At 36.3% G+C, this 16,968-nt stretch overlaps 1 protein-coding gene across 3 annotated transcripts in view; it reads right to left on the bottom strand.

The window, feature by feature from the left end:
* The window catches only part of LOC112205576 (POTE ankyrin domain family member B3), a 44,702-nt gene that overhangs the window by 10,801 nt on the left and 16,933 nt on the right, over window positions 1-16,968 (bottom strand). For all 3 annotated transcript variants that reach the window (XR_010150350.1, XR_010150351.1, XM_063791908.1), the window contains exons 6-10: window positions 16,860-16,930; window positions 11,331-11,401; window positions 9,878-9,922; window positions 8,669-8,835; window positions 111-234 (exon numbers count right to left, since the gene is read on the bottom strand). Coding sequence is in view for 1 of the 3 variants with exons in the window: in XM_063791908.1 (XP_063647978.1) it covers window positions 111-234; window positions 8,669-8,835; window positions 9,878-9,922; window positions 11,331-11,401; window positions 16,860-16,930 (478 nt within the window). In the remaining 2 variants the exon portion in view is untranslated. The remainder of the gene's footprint in view (window positions 1-110; window positions 235-8,668; window positions 8,836-9,877; window positions 9,923-11,330; window positions 11,402-16,859; window positions 16,931-16,968) is intronic.

The following is a 16,968-nucleotide window of genomic DNA, read 5'->3' as shown; positions in this document are numbered from 1 at the left end:
GGTGTGTGTGTGTATATGTATGATTTAAAAATCCTTTATACCTTCCAAAATAAAGCTTTTTAAAAATATACACACATATGAAAACATTTGATAATGACTAAAGAAAATACCTCAGAATTCATTTCCTTTTCAGCCACTTCCATCTGCTTTTGTTTATTAGTCAGAATCTCATCTTGTGATATTCCAGTGTTCTGTTCTTCAGAAAGTTGTTTCTGGGTACCATTTTGTTCGTCACTAGAAGAAATTTTAATTTTCATGAAATACTGGAGGTGTCCCTAAAATGATCTACAGGGCAAGATGGCACCATCAGATGTCATTCACACAATGTATATCTGCACATTAATCCAAGACAAGGCAAAGGGGTCTCACATCTGTTAACCCTGCTCTCCCAGTCATGTTGGCACCAGGGACTAGTTTTGTGGAAGATAATTTTTCCATGGACCTGAGGTGGGGGATGGTTCCAGGATGATTCAAGCACATTACATACATTGTGCACTTCATTTCTATTATTACTAATATATAATGAAATAATTATATAACTCACCATCATGTAGAATCAGTGGGAGCCCTCGGCTCATTTTCCTGCAACTAGATGGTCTCATCTAGGGGTGACAGGAGATGGTGACAGATCATAAAGCATTAGATTCTCATAAGGAGTGAACAACCTAGATCCCATGCATGAGCAGCTTGCAATAGGGTTCAAGTCATGCTCTTATGACAATCTAATGTCACCGCTGATCTGACATGCGGAGGAGCTCAGGTGGTAATGTGACAGAGAGTGGCTGTAAACAGATGAAGCTTCACTTGCTCACCTACCACTAACCTCTTGCTGTGTGGCCCAGGTCCTAAAAGGCCAGGGACTGGTACTGGTCTGTGGCCTGGGGATTGGAAACCCCTGTGTTAGCCCAAACCTTTTATGTTTATTTTTTTGGAAACAGTTTCCACTTATATTCTTGATTCCTCTGTAATTTATAGACAACTTAGAAATTCCCTTTGGAACAAGACAGGGTCTAATATTGTGTTTTTAACATAGAACTTTGAATTAATTTTATCTGTGTATGAGAGAGAGATGTGAAATAAACTGATCATTAATCGCTTTCAATTTTACTTTTATTTCATGCATATTAAGAAGAAAACTGGGAAGCCCTAGGCAGAGCAATTGGGCAAGAGAAATAAAGGGCATCCAAATTGGAAAAGAGAAAGTCAAACTCTCTCTTCACCAATGATATGATCTTATGCCTAGAAAACCCTACAGACTCCTACAAAACACTCCTAGATTTGATAAATGAATTTAGTAAAGTCTCAGAGGTTACAAAATATACAAATACCAATGAACAGTACCACTATACACCAACTACAACCAAGCTGAGAGTCATATCAAGAATCCAATCCTTTTTACAATGGCTGCAAAATAGTAAAATACCTAGGAATATACTTAATGAAGGAGGTGAGTGATCTATCAAAGGATAACTGGAAAACGCCACTGAAGAAAATCACAGATGATACAAATAAATGAACATACATTCTATGTTCCTGGACTGAAAGCATTGATATTGTGAAAATGCCATAGTGCCCAAAGTAGTCTACAGAGTCAATACAGTTTCTACCAAAGTACCAATGTCATTCTTCACAGAGTTATTTTAAAAAGCTGTCATTCATGTAGAACCACAAAAGAGCCTGAATAGCAACAGACATACCAAGCAAAAGGAACAAACATGCTGGCATCACATTACCTGACTTCAAATGATACTCTAAGGCCACAGTAACAAACATCATGGTACTGGTATAAAAGTAGATACACAGATCAATGGAACAGAATAGACAACTCAGAAGAAAGGCCACTTACAACCAAATGATCTCTGAGAAAGGATACAAAAACATACACTGGAGAAAGTACACGTTATTCAACAAATGGTGCTGGGAAAAAAAGATAGTCACATATAGAAGAATGAAATTGGATCTCTATCTCTCACCATGTAAAAAAATTAATTCAAGATAATGGCCTAAACCTAAGACCTGAAGACATTAGCCTAGGCAAATAATTTATGATGAGGACCCTGAAAGCAAAAGCAACAAAAATAAAAATAAATAAATAAATAAATAAATAAAGACCTAATTAAACTAAAAAGCTTCAGCACAGCAAAAGAAATAATCATCAAAGTGAGCCAACAACCTACACAATGGGGAAAATATGGGCAAATTATGAATCTAACAAAGGATTAATGTCCATAACCTACCAGAAACTCAAACAAATCAGCAGGAAAAATACAAATAATTCCATTAAAAAGTGGGCACATGACATGAATAGACATTTCTCAAAAGAAGATGTACAAATGGTGAACAAGAATATAAAAACATGCTAAATATTACTAATCATCAGGGAAATGTACAATAAAACAACAGTGAGATATCACCTCACTTCAGCCAGAATGGTCACTACTAAAATAAAAAAAACAGCAGATGTTGGTGTGGATGTGGTGAAAAAAGAAGAGTTATACACTGCTGGTGGGGATACAAATTAGTACAAATCTATGGAAAACATTATGGAGAGTTCTGTTAAAGTAGATCTTACCATTCTATCCAGCATTCTCATTTCTGGATACCTACCCAAAATAAAAGAAATCATACTCTCAAAAAGACACCTATATACGTATGTTTACTGCAGCACAATTCACATATGCAAAGATATGTTATCAGCCAGTGTCCATCAACTGATGAGTGGAATAAAGAAAATTATATATATATATATATATATACACACACCTGAGACTGGGTAATTCATAAAGGAAACAGGCTTAATTGATTCACAGTTACACATGGCTGGGAAGGCCTCAGGAAACTTACAATCATGGCAAAAGGTAAAGGGGAAGCAGGCAACTTCTTCAAAAGGTGGCAGGAGAGAGAGAAGTGAAAGGGAAAGAGCCCATTATAGAATTATCTGCTCTTGTGAGAACTCACTATCAAGAGAACAGCATGGAGGACACCAACCCCATGATCCAATACCTCCCAGCTGGTCTTTCTCTCAACACCTGGGAATTACAATTTGACATGAGATTTGGGTGGAAACACAAAGCCAAACTATTGGGGGGGGTGTGTATCCTTACTTTTAAAATATCAAAATGTCATTATTTATATTTCAAAAGTAGCAATTTTTATTAGTAATGATTTTGTTTGAAAATAAAATGACCTTGTAAATTTTCTTCAATTTTAGCCTAGTATTTAGTCAAAATATAAAAAGCTGAATTTGCCAGCAGAAAACTGTAATTACTTTTAAATGAGGTAAAGATGTATAAGAATATCACTGTTATTGTACTGAGAAGAAAGTGAATGAGAAAAGGAATTTAAAAAGAGAGTATCACTACCATATACATACATGAACTGACAAAGAGACTAAAATCTCCTACTGGAGATTATGGTAGGACTTGAGCAAAAGCTTCTAAAAATACCAAAAACAGAAAGAAAATAATTAATTTTAAGGAATAAATTATACAGAGAAATATGTATTTTAAAAAAAAAGAAAACAGATCTTCCTGAGAGCTATTATTAACCAATTCATCTTGACCAAAATTTTCAAATGAAGTCTACAATTCTGGAATATAAAATACTTTCATTTTGAACATAGTTAATTGAAGGCAACTTTTATACAGAAAATTTTTGGTTAAAGTTGACTCTAACTTAGGAAAGAAATGACTTGTACCAATGGTAACAACAAGCCACCCAAAAGCCAGTTTGAAATGTAGTCAATCAATCAATGACCACTGCTCTTGCTCACCAACCAATATCAATGTGAGCAGCTTGCTTCTGAAATACAGCCACGCAGCAGCACCTGCTCCATCAGAATAGACAGTGCCTGACCAGTATTCCTCTTACTATAGGAAGCAAAAAATTCCAACTCTGTATCTTTATTTCAAATACCAAAGGTTCATAATCCCTTGAAAAGAATTTGTAAGTCCATTAAATGTGCCACCCTAATTTTTTTTTAAATAAAATACTAGTGGCCAGGTGCAGTGGCTCATGCCTGTAATCCCAGCACTTTGAAAGGCCGAAGTGGGTGGATCACCTGAGGTACAGAGTTTGAGACCAGCCTGACCAACAGGGTGAAACCCCATCTCTATTAAAAATACAAATATTAGCCAGGCGTGGTGGCATGCCCCCGTAATCCCAGCTCCTTGGGAGGCTGAGGGAGGAGAAATGCATGAACCAGAAAGCGAAGGCTGCAGTGAACTGAGATCATACCACTGAACTTCAGCCTGGGGGATACAGCGAGACTCCATCTCAAAATAAAATAAAATACCAGTAAAGTTTGCAATTCCTCTGACTCAGTTTACCATAATTACAATTATGATTACTAGTAAAAGAATAAATAGTGAATAACCACAATATTGGGCTTTTCTCTCTAAATAAAAAAATAATATAAAGAATGTAGCTTATTATAAAGAGCCAAAACCATTTTTAAAATGCATGTAATTACCGGGCAAAACTGTTAGAATGAACCATGTCAAACATTTTAAAAGTGAGAATTAATCAAACAATATATCCAGGATAAACTCCATTCACACATTTAATAAGTATTTATTAGGTAGCTTCATCCAATATGCTAGGCCTTTTTCTAGGCAGTGAGGATATGGTAGTGAAAAAATAAAAACCCTATTCATGAGAGTGAGAAAAACACACAATAACAACAGACAGATAAGGCAAAATATACAGTATGTTAGAGGAGAAAAACTAAAGTAGGAAAATGAAATGTTTATGTGTTTGATGGGGAGGGTGGTGGGAAAGTTGGGGTGGTCAGAAAAGTCCCTGCTGAGAAAGGGGATTTTTTTTTCTAATACAAAAAACCTTTTATTTGTATATCAAAGACTCTAAGAAATGATGACATAAGGTTAACAGCGTTGATGTCAAGATACAAATGGGTTTGAAGTTAGAGATGTTAAATCACTTGGTTTCACTGAACCTTCCCTTCATTACGTTAGAGAGCATCCCTGGTAGGCACCCAATTGAACCTCAAGCATGACGCGTCTAGGTAGCACGCTGTTCTTCCTCAGAAAGTGGTTGTTCCTTAATGTCTTTCTTTTTACCCTTTTTCCTCTTCTTCTTAGAAAGGGGGTTTTAAATAAAGAACTGAAGGAATGGAAAGAGAAAGCTAGGAGGATAACTGGGGAAAAAGCATTCCAGACACAGGGAACTGCGAATCACAGAGGTGTGCCTGGTGTCTTTAAGAACTAGGGGTAGATAAGGGACGGCAAGAATTCAGTTTGGCTGAAGCAGAGCAACGGAGATAATGAGGAGGAACTTTGACACATACTCTGAGTGAAATGGGAGATAATCAGAAGGGCTGGGGCAGAGGAATGACACAATTTGACTTATGTTTTAAATACATCCACTGAGTTAAGAATTGATGAAAAGGGAAGTTTTTAAAAAACAGGACTATCAATTCCCAGTCTATGACACTCATCTAGACTGCAGATGAGGGTGGCTCAGATGTACATGTTATGACTGGCTTCTGGACATATTCTTCAGGTAGACCTGACAAGATTTACTGAGAGATTAGATGTGAGGTGTCAGAGAGAGAGAGAGATGAGTCAACAATGACACCGAGATATTTGGCAGAGCAACTGGAAGAGTTGCCCTTAACCAAAAATAGGAAAGACTACATGAGGTGCAGATTTCAGGAAGGACATCAGTAGCCCAATTTTGGATCTGACAAGTGTGTGATACCCAATAACTAACCAAATAGAGACGTCAAGTAGGCAGGCTGATATAGAAATCTGGAATTAAGGAGAAAGATCTGAGCTGGAGACATACATTCAGAAATCACTAGCATATACACAGTAGAAAAAGTCATGAGGGGCCGGGTGCAGTGGCTTACACCTGTAATCCCAACAGTTTGTGAGATCAAGGCAGACAGATCCCCTGAGGTCAGGAGTTTGAGACCAGGGTGGCCAACATGGGGAAATGCTGTGTCTACTAAAAATACAAAAATCAGCTGGGCATGGTGGCATGCACCTGTAATGCCAGCTACTCAGGAGGCCGAAGCAGGAGAATCGCTTGAACCCAGGAGGCAGAGGTTGTAGTGAGCCGAGATCACACCACTGAACTCCAGCCTGGGAGACAGAGTGAAACTCTGTCTCCAAAAAGGAAAAAGAAAAAGTCACGAGAAAGAAGACTGAGGAGTGAGCCCTGGGAAACAACAACGTCCAAAAGGAGAAAGATGAGGAGGAGCAAGCAAAACAGACCATGATGAATGGACTAGAAAGGCAGGAGGAAAAGCCTGAGGGAGTGAGGTCCTGAAAGCCAAGTGAAGATGCCATTAGGGAGGAGATGCCCTCCATTGGCTCAAATATTGCTGACAGATTAAATAAAATGAGGTGGAAGAAAAGTGCCTAGATTTATTACAGAAAAAAATTAGTGATAATCTTGAGGAAAAACAATGTTGGAGGACTGCTGAAATTGAAGACTTACTGGCATGAGATCAAGAGTGAATGAAAAGAAAATTTGAGTTTGTGAGTGTAGACAGTTCTTTTAAGGACATCATACTTAGGAGTCATGGCTGAGAATGTTGTAATTTTCTTCCACAGTCATGGAAAAGTAATAGACAAATAGTTTCAAATTTTACATAACAGGTGTAGTTTTCAAATTTTATATAACAATTATATATTTTAAAGCTTATAAAAATTATACACATGTGGCATTAAAAATGCCAGACCAAGGTGTTAAATTCTTAAAACTATAGAACTAAAAGTTGCCTTGACCATTTCTAGATTACATAAGCTAATTATCATTTTGTTCATGCTTATACATAAAGACCAAGAAAAACTAAAAGCTTCAAGGAGAGTATTTCTTGCTTGATAAAAATCAGCCAATTCTAGGACAGTTGATACTCATCGAATATACAAAGTAATTGATCACCGTAAAATACTGAGTTCTATTAACAGGAATAAAGTGGCAGAAAGGCAGAAAATAATCTTATTTTACAAATGAAATTTTTAAAATTATATGAAGTCACTGTGGAAAAATATGGTGAGGTGAATACTGAAATATATCCTTTTCTCAAAGGAAAGATAATGTCACACATGCAGGGCACTTTTACAAATAAGTGTTACTGCATTAGCAGCACCTTCCTTTTAGCACACGGGTCAGCAAATTAGCACCTGTGGGCCAAATCCAGCCCACTGCCTGTTTTTGTAAGTAAAGAATCTTGGAACACAGCCATGCTTATTCACTTTACAGTCCATAGAGTCAATTAGCTGGGTGTGATGTTGCACACTTGGGGTCCCAGCTAATAGAGAGGCTGAGATGGGAGGATCACTAGAGCCCAGAAAGTCAAGGCTGCAGTGAGCTGTGATCACAAAATTGCACTCCAGCCTGGGCAACAGAGACCCTGTCTCAAAAAAAAATATATATATATAGTCCACAAAGCCTAAAATATTTACTAACTGGCTCTTTGCAGAAAAAGCTGGCCAGCTCCTGGTTTAGCAGATGAAAGATACTTTGATATATTTTAATAAAAGTTTTACTCAATATACTCAAATGTTTATATTAAATATAGATCCCCATGTACAATCCCTTGGCAATATTCAGATTGAAGGTCCAATATTTTGGCACTCAGGCACTGACAACAAAAATTTAATAACTAGCAATCTCGTTGCTAACAAGGTACAGTGTCAATGTAGCATGTAGCTTCCATTTGCAACACAGCAGATATTACAAGAATTCTAACAAAATTATCTTAAGATATGTTACCAAGCTAAATGCTTTAAATACATTTTAATTGTGAAATAATCAGTATACTCTAGATCTAACCTCATTTGTAAAAAATGTTTGCATACTGTATTATTTTCTGGGTATGAAAATTGAGCTATTTCCTATCGGTAAGGATTTACTTTTGATAATGATAAATTCCTATTGATAAGGATCCATCTTTTTGATATAATAATGCTGTAAGAAATGTCCTTATACATAAGTACATATGTGACAAATCTATACAAATATCCTTAACATACCTATATATGCTTACTATGTTATATATGTGTGTGTGCAAATATGCTACTAAATTAATGTTCAAAATATATTTACCAACAGTGTATGAAATGTCTTTTTCAATGAGACCATTTCCTTTGCAGCAACACACATGGAGCTGGAGGCCATTATCCTAAGCAAACTAATGCAGGAACAGAAAATCAAATGCCACATATTCTTACTCATTTGTGGGAACTAAACAATGAAAACTTATGGACACAAAGAGGAGAATAACAGACACCAGGGTCTACTTGAGGGTGGAGTGTGGCAGGAGGGAGATGACCAAAAAACTACCTCTCGAGTATTTTGCTTATTATGTGGCTGATGAAATAATCTGTAGTCCAAACCTCCATCACACAGTTTACCTATATAATAAACCTGCACATGAACTTCTGAAGCTAAAATAAAAGTTCATTAAAAAGCAAAGAAAATGCCTTTTCCCTCACATTTGCCAATACTGGTTATTTTTCAAATAAATTAATGACTGGAAAAAACGGTAACTCATTGTTTACTGATTTTCATTTTTCTGATTAACGGGCAAGGCTGAATATTCTAGTAAAAGTATAAAATTTGTTCATTATGAAAGCCCAAATTAGGATTAGTTTGACAGCATATAGTTATCTCCTATTAAATGTTGCCATAGGCTTACCTGTGATACTCTTCATTCTCAGTGTCAGGAAATTGCTGATTTTCAGGTTTTCTGCTCTTCCTTTGTGGAAGTAATCCATCATCACCATTGCCAGCAGCGACACCATTAGTCAGGTTTTCTGGGAATCCCACAGGATTACTTCCATGCTTCTTTATTTCTTCTTCAACCTTGAGTGGAAGTTTGATATTAAGGATGGTTATCACTTTATTGAATAAAAATAACCTTTCTAATTGATTTTATCAATTGACTCAGTTTGCCAATATTTTAGTCATTAAAAATATCTCACACTTAAATTTGATCATATATACAGAACTATTACCGTATAATTTTAAGATGTAATTATCATGTCATTAGTATATCATTGAAATTTTTGTAAAGTTTGCTTGATTGCTGTTTGACTGAATAAAACAGAATTTTCCAAAATTCAAAAAGGGCCCTCCTTCATTTTGTGCTTTTATTCCCAAAAACTCTTCAGAATCTTATATATGAATTTACCCCATTTGACTCATGGGAACACAAAAATAAAACGACATAGACACAAAATGTGTCTTCTGTCTTTACCACCTAGATTTTACATTAAACACTCAGATGTAGAGGATGAGACACTGGGGGGCTTCAGGAATAGAAAGGAAGATGGCCCTTTTCTGCACTAAGATATTCTCCTCCCCCGCTGCCTTTGATCGTTCTTTTTTCATTTGGTTCCTGGATATCAAAAACATGATGGTGCTCACTGAAACATGAAAACCAAAGTTTGCCACAACACAAGGAGCAGAGTGAAACTGCTGAGGTGCAAGCGTGGAATTCCAGAAAATTAGATGCTCCCCAAATTTCACATTCAATAACTATACAATTTTCCAGCTGGAAATTAGAAAGAATAAGTAATTATCTTCTTTAGCCACATTATCTAGTGATAATCAGACTAAAACCAAGAAAGATAAAATGATTGGTCCAAATCTCCTGAAGTGGCATTATCTAGCATTTTATGGCACCATTCAGGATTGTTCCATAATAATGAAAGAATCTCTCTAGGGTTTGTATCTCTTGAAAACTCAATGTACAGAATTCTTTCTGAGTTAAATATTAAATTTTTCACTGGTGATTTATGCTACTTACATCATAGGATCATGTATGCCTACACTTACTACACTTTGTTAAACAGCATAACATAAAAATCTAATTCCACAGAAACATTTGAACATAAAGGTATACCTCTCTATCACAGTCCTTATTTATTTCTGGTTCTTGAGACATTTTCTGCAGATGCAAAAATAGAAGGTTAATTTGCTTGTTGTATTTCCGTGTATGTCTCCTCTTTTGGAATGCATGTTAAAATAATTTTATTCTTAAGTAATCAAGTATGGACATGAAAAATTAGAAAATAAAATAAAATTTAACTGTTAAAATAATTAAATAAATAAATAATTAAAATTAAGAATTAACTTTTTAATCTATGTTTAGCTACTGCCACATCATTGGCTTCTGACTAACATGTGAAAAATAATTCACCTTAGACAAAGGGAGAATAAAAACATGAACCAGCAAACTTAACTTTGTTACCATTTGTTTGGACTAAACTTAATTTGTTATGTGTTAAATCTACCAAAAATGAATTAGCAGATGATTTGTAGTGTTCCAAGGGCTTCCTCACTTGAAAAGAGTATATCTCATGAAACCCTAACTAGTGAGCCCCTATAGTGCACTGAAGTGCTTTTTTAAAAGATTCCTAATTGAATTGTAGGCACGCTTTAAATTATTAGGAGCTGAAATCAACACCAAACAGGAAGAAATGCAAATTCTTAAATTTTAATTGAAATTATATGCTGTAATATGATAGTGTTATGTATCTAGATGATCTGCTTAAGTCCAGTTCTAATATATTCTAAGGTGTACTAATTACAGTGGATAAAAATTTTTTAATAATCTGTACTGATTTTCTGCAACTAAAATAAGGTAGAAGGTTATTGTGTTTGTGCACTAACACCAAATGTCCCATTCTGCAAGATATGATTCTTGTAATAGGCAGTTGGGTTGCTTTTATGACCTGGTTCCCTCCCTGAACAGAAATGCTGAGGTCAGTGAGAGACCACAAGGCAGAATATGTCTTTAACCTTGGTTTCAGTGACTGACAATATAAAACTGCAGATTTTCAATCACTGGCCGTGATTATTCTTTAACCATGAATCCAGCTCAGGGACCTTCAGTGTTACATTGTTCACAGTTCTATTGCTTAATAATATAATCCAATAATTGATGTTACTTTCTTTATCATGTTAGGGTGTTGTAAAAATAAAAGAACAAACAAAGGTCTGGAATATGTTTTTGCCTCTATTCCAAAAGGAAAGATTAGCTATAAGCTAATCAAAAAGGCAGATAAGAATATTTTAAATAAGAATACTGTAAAATAAGAGTATTTTAAATTTTGTAGTGGTTATGTTTTTAAGCTAAATATCAAATGTTAAATTAGAATTTATTGATTCTTCTGTTAATGAGATTGCTGAATTTATTAAAATAAATTTTAAGAATATATTAAAAAATTCTTAAAAAAAGAATCTATTGATTCTTAAAACCTAGTCTGAAAGGTAATTTCACTTGGACTATCTAATATTATTAAAGCAAAGAAAACAACATTAAATCAAAAATTTAAATTTAAAAATTTCCATGCCTCTGGCTGGCTATTTTCACTGACTTTAAGCCTTTGTGACTCTTCCTCTGATGTCAGCTTTAAGTCTTGTTCTGTTGAGAAATCCATATATTCAGTTAAGATGAACCACTTAGAACAGTTAAAAACTATTGCCTTTATAAAAATAGATTGAAGACAACATTTTATTTTATTTCATAAATTGAGTGTTTAGTCTTTCATGAAATAGTTACTTAGGAAATAATTCTCCAAAACTTCAACAAACCACTTGGGGAGACACCTGATGTGATTCACTCACAAATTCATCCACCCCACATAAATGAACAAAACCACCAGAAACACAACTTTAAAATACAGTAGAAACATATAAGGTAACTCAGTATGTTGTTCACTTCCTAATAGTGAAGCAGTAAATGTAAAGAAAAGAAAATTTAGTTTTAAAGAGAAACTAGTTTTCCTGCACTTAGCTACTCTGACTCTAAGGACAGTATCAGGCAGGGCCCAGGAAAGGTTGTGGTGACCCTGTCTGAGAAGCCAGAGCCCACAGGTATGGGCTCCAGACATCCCATCTCCCCTCCCCCTCAGCATTTATTCATAGCTATTTTTACAAATGCATATATTTTGCAAATTCTTGTTTTCCTTCAATGCAGCTGCAAGGTCACAAGCTATGCAGTGGTTGCAAAACTGTCACTATACAATTAACTGCCTTTGTTCTGCTTCTGTAAGTTTGCCTATATAAGCCAAGCCCTGTCTTTGTTCAGGGCTCAGGTTTTTGATGCAAATCCGCTGAGCTGGTGTGCACCTAAATAAAATCCTCTTGTTTGACCCACTGGGTCTCTCCTGCCTCCTGTTTTCTGCAAAAATAGTAACTTACAAATGATTTCCAAAATTACTACTGACACCTTTGTTAGTGTACAATGTCTTCTTAACATCTAAAATGTTTCCATCCACTATTATGACAAATTTATATTCATTTTTCTTTTTTTTTGTTTTTTTGTTTGAGCCAGGGTCTTGCTCTGTCACCAGGCTGGAGTGCGGTGGCACAATCTCAGCTCACTGCAACCTCTGACTCCCTGGTTCAAATGATTCTCCTGTCTCATTCTCCTGAGAAGCTGGGATTACAGGCACACACCATCATGCCCAGCTAATTTTTGTATTTTTAGTAGAGATGGGGTTTCACCATTGGCCAGGATGGTCCTGATCTTTTGACCTTGTGATCCACCTGCTCCAGCCTCCCAAAATGCTGCAATTACAGGCGTGAGCCACCACACCCAGCCTTATTTTCATCTTTTAAAACAATGCTATGGGAAGTCTTCCTTGATTCTGCAGATCTTTCCCCAGATAAACAGGTAACTCCTTCCTTGAGGTAGCCTTAGGACCTCACTGATTTTTCTACTGCACCTTTACCACCTGAACTGTACATTATTCCTCCACAGGTCTGTCCTCTCTACTCCAAGACTGCAGAGGACAGTCTTGCACATCATCTTTGTAAAAACAGTCTTTATTTTACTCAGAAATTTCTTATTGAGTCCTGCTACATACATGCTAGGTGTTAGGGTTTAAAAAGAATGAAAATAAAGCCTGTCAGGGATGGCTTTTCTAGAACACCTGCCCAAGCAGAGACTTAAATATTGAGGCTAGCTAGATTAAAAGTGGTAGAGGGCAAGAAAGGGTGACAGCATGCCACACAGCAGCAAGAGCAGGAGTGAGGCCTGAAAGAGTGAAAGTATTTGCCTGCAATAGAAGGAGGAGTGAGTAGGGCATTAAGAGCCACTCAGTAATGCCAGAGAAAGGGCACACAGGGAAAAGGGCTAAAGATGTAGAGTAGGGCAGAAGTCAGATTATGAAAGCCTTATGCGTACTTTTAAGATGCTTAGACATTAACGTTCAAGAGTGGTCCCTGGTCCTATCTGTATTTAGATGTAGATCATTTTAATGCCAAAACCAATATTCCTAGTGAGCCATTATTCATTAAGACAAGGTGACAGCTAGCTCATGTGGACACAGCTGAGATGATACTATGTAGCAAATTCTCAATAATTCTAATGAACGCTTGGAAAGTCAATTCTATAATAAGTCATAGAAATTATAATACTTAATATTTGGGAAGGTGCTTTATAAAGTTATAGTGTATATGAATATAACTAATAGTTGTGAATTCAGAGCTGTGACAATAAAGCAAAAAAATCACACTGTGTTTGAGTCAGCAATCTTTAGATTTCTATCTAGTCTTCCTACCCAGTCCATAAATTCTAAGTATAATCCTAGTACTCGCTCTCAAGTTTAAGTTAAATGCTAGCCTATACAAAAAACACTCTTTCTCTTACTTCTTTTTTGTTAGTTATATGTTGCTTTATTTAAAGGAAGAACACAAAAATACCCTGCTAAAGGGATTCTGTTTGGCTGCAGGCTGCAAGAGGGGAAAAACACAAAGCACATTTTGCAGAAAATGATTTTTTAGAAGTCAGAACTATGACATGAAGTCAAGCAGGGCACTCTAGGACTGACTTTGCTGTGCTTCCTTAATATGCTCCTTGCTCTCTTTCTTTTCTGGAAGCTGTGACTCACACAGGTCATGGAGAAAATTTCCTACTCCTTCCTCACGTCCAGGTTAAATACTAGTGTACAACGTGGAAACCTGTAAATTATCTGACATTTCTCTCTGTCCCCCAAAACTTTCTCATTCAATTATCACTAAATCATATTGACTATACCTCTCTTCTTCCTCTGCTTTATATTACCACTGCCACTGAGAACATAAACATTTACAAAATGGCTTTTATTACAAACAACCCTTCCAACTATTAATGTTATTTCTTACATGAAAAAAATTAAGCAAAACAAATGAAAAAAGCATAACACCAAAAAAAGGCCAACACATTAAAATGAGTAACTGAGATTCCAAACTTTATTTCGCCACGGGCAAGTGAAAACCTTAGAATACATTGATACTAATCCAAGGATGTGTGACATGGAAACTATAGCTGACTACTGCAAAAGCTTCCTTTGTCTCCTGGTTTCTTTACATGGTTATCTTCCATCAATCCCAGCAAACTATAGGCCACAGGCCAAATCCAATCTGCCTTTTGGCTTTGTAAATAAAGTTTTATAGGAGCTCAGTCATGCCTGTTTGCTTACATATAATCATGGTGGCTTTCACACTACAACAACAGACAACAGCCTGGTTAAGTAGATATGACAGAGACCACATAGTCTAAAATATTTCCCACCTGGTCCTTTACAGAAAAAGCTTGCTAACCCATTTTACACCATAAGCAGAATATGCCTTAATATTCAAATTTAATCTTGTAACTCCCCTGCTCAAATTTCTCCAATGAGCCCCTGCAGCACACATTGTTGGCTCCTATCAATAGCCATTCCTTATTCTTTCTTGCAGAAGAAACACAAGTCTATTGGGATATTTATTATCCCAATCCCCCTCCTCAGCCTCAGAAAGAGAAATGTTTATTCTAAGCTAATCATGTATTTGCCATCCCATTGCCTGGTTTGGGAATGAGCATGTGGTGTGACCCAGCCAATGAAATGTTACAGGAAGCCCCTTGCATGCTTCTAAGTTTTCTCCCTGTTTAAAAGACACATGTGAAGAAAAGCAGTCCTTGAAATGTTGTGTTGTGAGAACAAGATGTTTGGAGCTGCTGCGGATTAGCCAACCATGAAAGGAGACATGAAGAAAACACTGCCAATAGCACAGCTGAAAGAGGGACAAATGGGATCCTAGGATATCACTGAACAACCAAAACAACTCTGGTTCCTACTGTTTTAGCCACTGCTCATCTAGTATTTACAGTCCAAAGCATTCTACCTGGTAAATTTCCCATGGCCCACAGGGTAAGACCTACTCATTTCTATAGTATTAAAAAAGTCTATCATAAACTTGCCTTAGCTAAGTATTCACCTCATTCCCAACCTCTGGTGTCTCACACTTTTGGTACTAGCAAAAGTGAACTGCTCAGAAACCCTGCAAAGTTCACTCGGCATCTTGTCTTTTGCACTTGTTGCTCTTGCTGCCAAACAGGCAATCTCATTAGATGTTCTTCTGGCAAACACACAAACTTGTTGCATGTTCCTTCTGCCAAAAATTATTCTTCTGCTTCTTTACCTAGAAAAATTCTTCTCACTCTGCACGCTTACTTTGAATCATACCTACTTTTTTTCAAAACTTTCATTCCTCATCACGTATGTCTGGCACATAATACATAATAAATCATAATTATAAGCTTCCAGTTGGCATCTAGCACACAGTAAGCACTGAATAAAGTAGTAAAATAATAAAAATGACAATGATAATAACAAGCTCCTGTCTGTATTTTTAATTGTGTGTGTTCTGTAGCATTAGAAAAATGATTAGTATCTAAAAGACATTTGATAGTTATTTGTTAAGTGGACAAGTGAAAACATAGAAATGTTTTCTTTGTAAATTCTGTTGAAAAAGCACAGAAATGAAATAGAGACACCTCTATTATGAGCACCTTAAAGATCAAAACTACATCTATTCCATCTTTGTCTTCTGCAACTTATAAAACCTAACTTACAGAAGCTTTTTGATAAATAGATGGCTAAATTAAAGGTGTCCTCATCCAGTTTGGATTATACAATGTATTAGGTGTCCACAACCAGGTGGCATACTAGTATTTTTGTTAATGTCTTCACATTTTTCTACTTTTATTATAATCTGCTGAGCCTAGAGTTGGGCAATTTGTATATTTATTATGACAATCTTTTGGTAAATGGTAGCAGAGCATCTTGTTCTAACAAAATTACTGTTATCAAGACAATTGACCAGCAGGTAGAGAACACATCTTGTTCCAACAAAGTAAATGTATCTCTTTCCAACTTCAAATGAGGAGGAATGAAGTCAGTAAGAGTGAGACCTTGTTGGGACAAGGATATGCAACATGACTTGTGCTTTGGCGTTCTTTTGTGATCAAAAATTCCTTACTTTTATTTTTTTATCTACGGTAGGACCACCCAGAGCAGGGGTCCACAACTCCCAGGTCACAGACTGGTACCAGTCCATGGACTATTATGAACCACACCACACAGGAGGAGGTGAGCAGCAGGCAAACCAGGGAAGCTTCAACTGTACTTACAGCCACACCCCATGGCTCATATTACCGCCTGAACTCTGCCTCCAGTCAGATCAGTGATAGCACTAGATACTCATTGGAGCATGAACCCTATTGTGAACTGCTCATCTGAGGGATCTAGGTTGTGTGCTTCATATGAGAATCTAATGCCTGATGATCTGTCACTGTCTCACTTTGCCCCCAGAGGAGACCATCTAGTTGCAGAAAAATAAGCTCAGAGTTTCCACGGATTCTACATTATGGTAAGTTGTATGATTATTTCATTATATATTACAATGTAATAATAATATAAAGTAGCACAATAAATGAAACATGGCTGAATAATCCTGAAACCATCCCCACCTTCCACCAGCCCATGGAAAGACTGTCTTCCACAAAACCGGTCCCTGCTGCCAAAAACATTGTGGACAACTGACCTAAAGTAATTCATTATCACAAGTCTTACCTGGATTGTTGTTTTCAGAAGAGATTTTTAGCATCTGTTTTTCTTTATAGTCAGAAAGTAATTCACAAATTCTATGTATAAAAATGTAAGAAACCAAATTACTATTTTA

This window comes from Pan troglodytes, chromosome 14 (genome assembly GCF_028858775.2).
Source record: "Pan troglodytes isolate AG18354 chromosome 14, NHGRI_mPanTro3-v2.0_pri, whole genome shotgun sequence".
NCBI classification, from domain to species: domain Eukaryota; kingdom Metazoa; phylum Chordata; class Mammalia; order Primates; family Hominidae; genus Pan; species Pan troglodytes.
The sequence above is the reverse complement of the archived record's forward strand: the minus strand, read 5'-3'. Positions and strand labels throughout refer to the sequence as shown.